General features: G+C 55.6%; 1 protein-coding gene across 3 annotated transcripts in view; it reads right to left on the reverse strand.

Moving 5' to 3' along the window:
* Positions 1–8,904, reverse strand: part of ELAVL3 (ELAV like RNA binding protein 3) — a 29,763-nt gene extending 20,859 nt beyond the window's left edge. For 2 of the 3 annotated variants that reach the window (XM_003830499.7, XM_034945383.4), the window contains exon 1: positions 8,458–8,904. In XM_003830499.7, coding sequence (XP_003830547.3) covers positions 8,458–8,466 — 9 coding nt within the window. In that variant the 5' untranslated portion in view covers positions 8,467–8,904. The remainder of the gene's footprint in view (positions 1–8,457) is intronic. The other variant, XM_034945384.4, reaches the window with a different exon arrangement.
* Positions 8,905–10,185: the final 1,281 nt, after the last annotated feature.

The raw sequence follows: 10,185 nt of genomic DNA on the forward strand, positions 1-10,185 counted from the left end.
CGAAACTGTCTGTACTAAAATTACAAAATTAGCCAGGTGTGGTAGTGGACACCTGTAATCCCAGCTACTCAGGAAGCTGAGGCAGGAGAATTGCTTGAACCCAGGAGGCGGAGGTTGCAGTGAGCCAAGATCGCACCACTGCACTCCAGCCTGGGCGAGAGCAAGACTCCGTCTCAAAAACAAACACACATACTGATTGGTAGTGTCTTCCTAGAGGAATGAATTAAGAAGAATTCAGAAACCACATTTAGGCCAGGCGTGCTGGCTCATGCCTATAATCCCAGTACTTTGGGAGGCCGAGGTGGGAGGACTGGTTGAGCTCAGGAGTTCAAGCCCAGCCTGGGCAACACAGTGAGATCTTGTCTCTACAAGAAATTTAAAAATTAGCTAGTCATGGTGGCTTGCACCTGTGGTCCCAGGTACTCAGGATGGTGAGACAGGAGGATCACTTGAGCCCAGGAGGTAGAGGTTGCAGTGAGCCATGATGGCACCACTGTACTCCAGCCTGGGCAACATAGTGAGACACTGTATAACAAAAAAGAAAAAGAAGAAGAAGAAGAAGGAGAGGGAGAGGGAGAGGGAGAAGGAGAAGAAGGAGAAGGAAAAGGAGAAGGAAAAGGAGAAGGAGAAGAAGAAGCCGGGCGTGGTGGCTCACACCTGTAATCTCAGCACTTTGGGAGACCAAGGGGGGGGTGGATCGCCAGAGGTCAGGAGTTTGAGACCATCCTGACCAAACATGGTGAAACCCCGTCTCTACTAAAAATACAAAAATTAGCCAGGTGGGGTGGTGGGCACCTGTAATCCCAGCTATTTGGGAGGCTGAGGCAGGAGAATCGCTTGAATCCGGGAGGTGGAGATTGCAGTGAGCCGAGATCACACCATTGCACTCCAGCCTGGGTGACAGAGTGAGACTCTGTCTCAAAAAGAAAAGAAAAGAGGCAGGGCGCGGTGGCTCACACCTGTAATCCTTTGGGAGGCTGAGGCGGGTGGATCACGAGATCAGGAGATCGAGACCATCCTGGCTAACACGGCGAAACTCCGTCTTTACTAAAAATACAAAAAATTAGCCGGGCATGGTGGCGGGCGCCTGTAGTCCCAGCTACTCCGGAGGCTGAGGCAGGGGAATGGTGTGAATCCGGGAGGCGGAGCTTGCAATGAGCCGAGATCGCACCACTGCACTCCAGCCTGGGCGACAGAGCGAGACTCCCTCTCAAAAAAAGAAAAGAGAAAAGAAAAGAAAAAGAAAAAGAAATCACATACAGTTTTCAGTAGGAAAGATCACTGTGATTGATTAACAATGTCTGCTGTGGCCACACAACTAGAAATAGCCAGCAGGTACATATTATCTCAGCCATCCCTGACTCAAGCTCCAATATCTTAATTGTTCCCAAATATTGGCTACTACTGTGTGCCAGGCACTGTGCAAAGCACTCTACATGCAAGTTTTCTGTTCTTATTCACAACAATCCTAAAAAGAGAATTTTTCCTCCCCCACTTCACCCCCACTTAATACATGAGGAAACTGAGATATTTTAAAAATTGCCAAAGATCATGCAGCATATAAATGGTGGAACAGGGATTTGCATATGAGTTTTTCTGATCCAGAGTGTGCATTTCCAACTTCCACTGCCAACCAAGAACGGTGCCAGCTCTAACATTTCCCAGCTGTGTGTCCTCAGATAGACTACTTAGTGCTTCTGAGCCTCTGCTCCATTTTGCTGCAAACTCCATATTATAGTCACACTGGCCTGGGGTAGGAGCTAAAGCCATATGCTGGAAAGCATCTGGAATTGGTTAGTTATGTCTGTCATGGGCATGATCATGGGAATTAAAAACAGGCTTGTCACATCCATCATCCGTACCTCATAATACACCTACATTATTTATTATTATTATTAGAGACGGGGTCTCGCTCTGTCACCCAGACTGGGGTGCAGTGGTATGATCTTGACTCATTTCAGCCTAAACCTCCGGGGCTGAAGTGATTCTTACACCTCAGCCTCCTGAGAAGCTGGGACTACAGGCATGTGCCACCATGCCTGGCTAATTTTTTAAATTTTTTGTAGAGATGGGGTCTTGCTATGTTACCAGGCTGATCTCAAACTCCTGGCCTCAAGTGATCCTCCCACCTTAGTTTCCCAAAGTGCTAAGGATTCAGTTGTAGCCAGGCACGGTTGCTCACGTCTGTAATCCCAGCACTTTGGGAGGCCGAGGCAGGCAGATCACGAGGTCAGGAGTTCCAGACCAGCCTTGCCAACATGGTGAAACCCTGTCTCTACTAAAAATACAAAAAAATTAGCCGGGCGTAGTGGTGGGTGCCTGTAATTCCAGCTACTAGGGAGGCTGAGGCAGAATTGCTTGGGAAGCAGAGGTTGCAGTGAGTTGAGACTGTGCCATTGCACTCCAGCATTGCACACCAGCCTGGGTGACAGAGTGAGACTCCGTCTCAAAAAAAAAAAAAAGAATTCAGTTGTGAGCCACCATGCCTGGCCTATATATTCTTTTATTTAAAGATGGGGTCTCTCTATGTTGCCCAGCTTGGAGTGCAGTTATTATTCACAGGTGCAATTGTAGTGCACTGCAGCCTCCAACTCCTGGACTCAAGCAATCCTCTCATCTCAGCCTCTCAAGTAGCTATGACTACAGGCATGTGCCATTGCATGGGGCAATACTGCTATTTTATTTTATTTTATTTTTTATTTTATTTTTTTGAGACGGAGTCTTGCTCTGTCGCCCAGGCTGGAGTGCAGTGGCGCGATCTCGGCTCACTGCAAGCTCCGCCTCCCAGGTTCACACCATTCTCCTGCCTCAGCCTCCGGAGTAGCTGGGACTACAGGCGCCCACCACCATGCCTGGCTAATTTTTTGTATTTTTAGTACAGATGGGGTTTCACCGTATTAGCCAGGATGGTCTCGATCTCCTGATCTCGTGATCCGCTCCCTCGGCCTTCCAAAGTGCTGGGATTACAGGCATGAGCCACCGCGCCCGGCCTAATACTGCTATTTTAATGAGCATTCCACTACACTGAGCATCTACCGTGTGCCAGGCACTGTGGGAAATACTTTGAGGCATATTTTCAGTTACTCTCCCAACAATCTTAAGAGACTGAGAACACATTCTCCATTTTACAGGTGACAAAAGTGAATTCAGAGACGTATGAATAGGGAACTTCATTTCAGTCCTGGATCTGTTTGCAGAGCTGTTTTTCATCATTATGGCCAATGCCTTGTCTCGCTATGTTGCCCAGGCTGACCCTGAACTCTCAGGCTCAAGTGATTCTCTCACCTCAGCCTCCCCAGTAGCTAGGACTACAAGTGCAATTCATCATGCCCAGCTAATTTTTTATTTTTTGTAGAGATGGGATCTTGCTATGTTGCCCAGGCTGTTCTCAAACTCCTGGTCTCAAGGGATCCTCCTGCCTCTGCCTTCCAAAATGTTGGGAGTACAGGCATGAGTCACTGCACCTGGTCACCATCTACTTTTTTTTTTTTTTTGAGACAGAGTCTTGCTGTGTCACCCAGGCTGGAGTGTAGTGGCACAATCTTGGCTCACTGCAACCTCCACCTCCCAGGTTCAAGCAATTCTCCTGCCTCAGCCTCCGAAGTAGCTGGGACCACAGGCGCGCGCCACCATGCACAGCGAATTTTTCGTATTTTTAGTTGAGACACCGTTTCGCCATGTTAGCCAGGCTGATCTCCAACTCCTGACCTCAGGTGACCTGCCTGCCTTGGCCTCCCAAAGTGCTGGTATTACAGGCATGAGCCACCACGCCTGGCCCATTTACTCTTGTAAAACAGATGGCACAGAAGGTCAGCTCCCCTGCATCTCCAACTGGCTGAGTTGCTCCTGGGAGGGCTGCCTGGAGGACTACTCTGAAGACACATCCGGCCTCAAAAGGAACATGCATTGGGTTGATTAGCAATGTCTGCACGGCACCCGCAGTGATGCAGTAACATGCACTGCACAGCTCTGCATTCCCGTCTCCTAACATTAATACTTAACTGATCCCGTAACCATGTATTGAGGTGCCTGTTGTGTGCCAGGAAAAATTCCTCATGTGAAACTTCCAGGTGGTTCTCCTGCCGTTGAACATGATGAGATTCCTTTCTCCATTTAATACACGAGGAAAGAGAGTCTCAATGAAGGGACAGGGTGACTGGGGAGGCTGAGACAGGAAGATCATTTAAGCCTAGGAGTTTGAGAGCAGCCTGGGCAACACAGTGAGATCTTGTTTCCACCAAAAAATTTCCAAAAAAATTAGCTGAGTGTGGTGGTGCATGCCTGTAGTCCCAGCTAATTGGGAGGCTGAGGTGAGAGGATCAACTTGAGCCCAGAAGTTTGAGGATGCAGGGAGCGTGATCATGCCACTACACTCCAGCCTAGGTGAGAGGGTGAGACCCTGACTCTTAAGGAAAAAAAAAAATGAAGGAATAGGAACAGGGTTGCACAGGCGGCAAATGGTGAAACAAGAATTCAGGCTGGGCATGGTGGTTCAGGCCTGCAATCCCAACACTTTGGGAGGCCTAGGCGGGAGGATCACCTGAGGTCAGGAGTTCGAGACCAGCCTGGCCAACACAGCGAACTCTCATCTCTACTAAAAATACAAAAACTAGCCAGGCATGGTGGTGGGTACCTGTAATCTCAACTACTCGAGAGGCTGAGGCAGGAGAATCACTTGAACCTGGGAGGCGGAGCTTGCAGTGAGCCGAGATTTCACCACTGCACTCTAGCCTGGGCGACAGAGAAAGACTCTGTCTCAAAAATTAGAAAAATAAAATAAAAAATAAAAAAAAAGAATTCAGTTCCAGGGTTTGGACTTTAGAGCCCACTCCCCTAACGAAAAGACCAGTAATATAATAACAAAATAATAACAGCAAAGCGAAGCCGAGTACCTGCTCTCTGCCATGCCCTGGGCATCATGACATTTAAACCCACTCCATCGGTTGAGTCTATTAATTCAATTCAACAAATATTTACTGAGGGCTACACATGTCAGACTCCACCCTCCTCATGCTGTCCTCTGACAGTTAGGTCACCTCTCTATGCCTCTCTGTTCTTCCTTAAGGAAGGTATGGCACAGAGGTCTCACATGTATGGAGCTGGATTCTGAATTTGCATCCTGGTTCATTAAGAGTTTTGTGGGGTTTTTCTTTTCCTTGTTTATTTTTGAGACAGGGTCTTGCTGTGTTGCCCAGTCTAGAGTGTAGTGGTGTGATCATGGCTCACTGAAGTCTTAACCTCCTTCTGCCTCAACCTCCCAAGTAGCTGGGACTATAGGCTTGCACCACCCAGCCGGCTAATTTTTCTCTTTTTCTGTAGAGATGAGGTTTTGCCATGTTGCCCAGGCTGCGATCCTCCTGCCTTAGCCTCCCAAAGTGCTGAGATTACGGGTGTGAGCTCCACCATGACTGGCCCTGGAGATGGATTCTGAATTTGCATTTAAGCTCATTGAGGTAAGAGTTCTATGTTGAGTTGCTGATATTTGCTATAAGAGCCCAGTGAGCAGTTGGCAGTACACAAGCCACTGCTTCTGGACATGCTAGATCCCTAATTTTTTTTTTTTTTTTGAGATAGAGTCTTGCTCTCTTGCCCAGCCTGGAGTGCAATGGCATGATCTTGGCTCAGTGAAACCTCTGCCTCCCGGGTTCAAGCAATTCTTCCACCTCAGCCAGGTAGCTGGGACCACAGGTGTGCACCATCGCGCCCCGCTAACTTTTTATATTTGTAGTAGAGACGGTGTTTCACCATATTGGCCAGGCTGGTCTCGAACTCCTGACCTCATGTGATCCACCCACCTTGGGCTCCCAAAGTGCTGAGATTACAGGCATGAGCCACCGCGCTAGATCCTATTTTTGAACTCCACTGAGCATGTGCAAAGTTTTCATTGACCTCCCACAACCACAGTGAACGGTATGAAGGGTCTCCTCCATTTCTCAGATGGGGACACTGAGGGTTAGTCACAGGGACCTATGACTTGTCCAGGGTGACAGGAGGAGGTGGAGGGGATGGTGTCAACATCTGACTCCTGATCCGATGACCCCAGAGCCGAAAGAGTTACCGGCTGCCCCCCTCCCATGGTGTCCCCAACCTGAGCGGAGTGAAGAGGTGACTGGGTGGTTCAGACCCAGGTTCTTGAGGCCTAGCCTGCTAATCTGGCCACCACCCGTTCTCCCTCCCATCTGTGCCAGAGCTTAGCGGGACCAGTGTCGCGTTTCCTCTGTGGCTGAGCCGGCTGAGCTGATAATGGGGATCAGATTGATGGAAGCCACACCCGCCCTGCCCCAGCCTGCAGTAAGTGCACAGCCTGGGATGGTGGCTACATGGGCATCAAAGGGACTTCGGCGACTGGCCCCAGACAGAGATGGGGGGGTGGCAAAGTCAGGGAGGAGGAGGGCAGATAAAAGATGGAGGGTTAGGGAAGCTTCCCATTCTCTCCAGTGCTTCTTCTAAGTCTCCCCCGACTTTTGGTTTCTCTCTCCCTCTTTCTTCTTCTGTTTCCCTCTCTTCTCCACTGTCCTGCCCTCTCTGAACGGTTCTGTGTCCCTGGCCTCATCACTCTCTCTTCCTCTTTTCCACCATCGCACATACATCTGACGTACGGGTTTTGCAGTGAACACACCTGAGGCCACTTTTTTCTTAGAACCTCCTGTGTCTGACCCCCACGGCCCCCAGCTGCGCCCCCTGGCCCCAGTCACAGTGACAGATGCCTGGATACCGGCGACAATAGGGCATTGAGTGGCTATGCATGGTGAGGCTGGGCTACCACGTGGTGCTGACTGAGCCTCCTACTTCTGGGCCCTTCTTCAATGCAGGGTCCTCCTGGTCTTAATTTGTCACCTCTCTTCCTCCCAGCCTGTCCCCATGATACATCTCTGCCCAAGGGCTCGCTCACTGGAGAACCTAGGTCCTCAAGGCCCTTGTGTGACCTCTGACCACACCCTCTTTCCCTTTGTGCATTAGTTTCCTTTTTCAAATGAGAGAACCGATCAGAGGACGCTTAGGAGATGCTGGACTGTTGCGGGAGTTCTGAGGTCCTCAGGAGGCCACACTCCAGTTCCCAGACCTGGATGAACAGCACGAGGCCCAGAGAGGGAAAGAAACGGCCTGAGGTCACACAGCAGGTGAGCCAGGCCTCCGGGACCTCATTTCTCAGAGCCAGGTGGGCGGGTCCCAGGGTCCAGGAGGGGAGAGGCTTAGGCATGGAGGGAGCGCCAATCATGCCCCCACCCCCAGTGCTAGCCACGACTCGAAAAAGGGGCCCGGAAAGAGACACAATGCACAGAGACACACACGCAGAGACAGAGAGATAGGAAGAGTGGAAGAGGGAGGCCCAGGCGCCGGGACCAGACAAAGGACGCGCGGCGGCGCGGGGAGCGGAGTCGCGCGGCAGGGGCGGGGGTGGAGCCGGGGTGGGGCTATAACTGGCCAGCCCCGCCCCCGGGATACGCCCGGGCTGCCGAGTGGGAATCCGAGGGCTCGGGCGAGGCCGGGCCCCCGGGGCCCTGGGGGCGGGGCCTAGATGGGCGTGCCCGGGCGTGGCCAGGCAGGGCGTGGCCGGGCGGGAGGGGCTGCGCTCTCGGGAGCTGACCAGCTCCGTGGCTGCTGAAAGCACCGAGCGCGGGGCTAGCGGTGCGGGCGAGCAGGCGGGAGGGCCGCGCTCAAGGTCACCTCGCGGCCCAGAGCCTTGGCGAGGTGGAGAGCCTGGACCTGGCCTAGGGGGGCTGTCTCGGCCTCCCACCCCATCTCCCGGGGGGCGGAGACCCGGGAGCCGAGAGGTGCCCCCCCAACCCGCGGGCCCTCCTCTCCCCTCCCCCTCCCCGCAGCCCGAGGCGCCCGCGCGAGGCTGCGGCCCGCGAAGAAGCGCCGAGAAACAAAGGGACGCGGCAGCAGCGGCGGCGGGCCCGCGGGGCCTCCGGGCGCGCCCCCTCCTCTCCCCTCCCCGCTTGCCGCAAGGTCGACGGGCTCGAGGACGAGACGCCCGCCTCCCGGGTGCGGCCGAGGCCCGGGGCGCGCGATCCGACGCCACCCGCTTTCCCAGGGCTCTCGGGGACGCTTTGTCGCTTTGGCTTGGCCCAGCACCAGTGATCGGGCCCTGCGTTTGCCTGGGCGGCCTGCGGGGTCTGGGCCTGGATGGAGGAAGCATCCTTAGCCGCCGCGGCCCCTCCCCCATCAGGCCTGCTGGAGAGGGAGCAATCCCGCCTCCAGGGCGGCGTCGGACGCCTCCCGAATCGCAGTCAGTCTCCCTAAGGCCCCCTCAGACCAAGCTCTAAGCGCCCTCAGCACTCTGGGCGCGGCCCTGCCCACTCTCAGGCCCCGAGGCTTGGTCCTACCCCCCCAACCCGGGCCTAGCTAGGCCTGGTCCTACCCCCCCCCCCGCCGCACCCGTCCAATCTCCGCGGAACCTGGGCCCAACTCCTCCCCGTCCCGATTCCCTTTCGGCGACAGGGGAATACCTACAGTGACCATTCTTGTGTGCCCGGCGGGCGCGGTCCGTGTTGAGGGGGGCTCCGGGGGTGGTGCACTCCTAGGGGGGCGCCCGATGCTCACGCTGGGGTCCCGCCCGGGCGGCCTCTGGTGCGGCCGCTGCAGATGTGGCGATGAAGGCGGCGGCTCCCTCGAGGGCCAGGGACGGGCCCGAACCCGGGGATGCGCGCGCGGATGGCCGGGCCCCGGGGTGGCCTGCGGGCGGCAGGGGATGGAAAGAGGGAGCGGGCGCGGGGTTGAGGACGCCCCCTGCGCGGTCCCGCGGGGCCCGGGGAGGTTGCGCTTCCCGACAGAGATCGCGGCGCTCTGCCTTTCGCCGCCGCCCCTCGGTCGGTCCTGTCCGGTCCCGTGTGTTCAAGTCCTCTCCCCTCGCCCACCCTCCCTCCCTCCCTCCGGCCCGCGCTGCGCGCTCCGCGCTCTGGACCGCGCCGCCGCCGCCCCCAGCCCTTTATAGCAGCAGCTGCCAGCGCCGGCGTCGCTCATTGGCTGCGGCGACCGAGCTCCGCCTCCTCGCGGCTCCCGACGGCGCGGCAGGTGGAAGTGAGCGCGCACTGGTCGGGAGTCTGAATCCCCCAAAAGCGCATCCTAGGTGCTCGGGTTGCCAGATTTGGGCCCTCCTTCCCTCGAGGCCCTTGCTTCCTACCCTGGCACCCCTTCTTGGGCTGGCTTTAGGGCCAGGAGACGGGCTCCCCTCCTCCGTCCAGCTCCTAGAGCTGGAGGAGCCAACAGAGCGAGGAGGTATTAGTGGCCTGAATATGCGACCTTCCAGAGGTGTTGTCCACTGAGGGAACTGGACAGGGGATCAGGAACCAATATTTTAGTAGGCAGAGGCCTGGGTCCCCAGATTTGGAGGCACCAGTGTAGACCACCTCAAGACCACAGGGGAGGGTGGCTACTGTGGCCCTAGTCTTCTGCAGAAGGAGACTGGGACGCTGTTGGTTTTGAGTGAGCTGGATCCTTCTAGGGTTCAAAAGGTAAGGACTGGCATTCCCCAGTGCAAGGAAACTCCGCACTGCTCCGAAGGGGGTGAAAAGGTTTGGGGCTCAGTGTTCTGGACAATCATCGCTGGAGCCATGCAGCTCTGGGAAACCACGGATCCTTCTTGGACCCCACAGAACTGGGGTGGGTGGATCTGCCACATAAATGTCCTGGCTTTCTAGGCTCGTGATTGGTCCTCCTGACTGTGGAGTCATGCTCGCTTTCTGCTAGGGGGAACCTGGCCTCTCTCTAAGGCGTTGGGGGTGGCGCAGCCACCTTTGGTGCGCGGGCGCCGGTGCATGTTTACGTCGGGGCGCGGGAACTAGCACACACTGGGGCGGGGTCGCCAGGGCGTGAGGCTTCAGCACCACAGACAGCAATCCGACAGTCCGGTCGAGGGCGCTGCCGGCGAGGTAGCCCAGACCCCCTAACTGGAGAGCGGCAGTCCCCACCCAATCCTCGTTCCTGCACGCCCTTTAAGCTCCAGACTGTCAGAGAGCGCCACCAGCGAGGAGAGCCTAATTTGCCCAATCAGGGGCGGCCCTTGAGATAACCAATTACTGGAAGATGCCCTAGAGATCGAGCCAATGGGAGTGCGCGCACCAGGGGATGCTGCCACGCCTGGAGAGGGCAGGCCAATCGCAGTGGCCCGCGCAATAGGGGCGGTGGCGGTGCAGATCCCCGGGTGGCCCCTCTTGGGCTCGCCGGGGCGACCTGGCTGCG

Source organism: Pan paniscus, chromosome 20 (genome assembly GCF_029289425.2).
Source record: "Pan paniscus chromosome 20, NHGRI_mPanPan1-v2.0_pri, whole genome shotgun sequence".
NCBI classification, from domain to species: domain Eukaryota; kingdom Metazoa; phylum Chordata; class Mammalia; order Primates; family Hominidae; genus Pan; species Pan paniscus.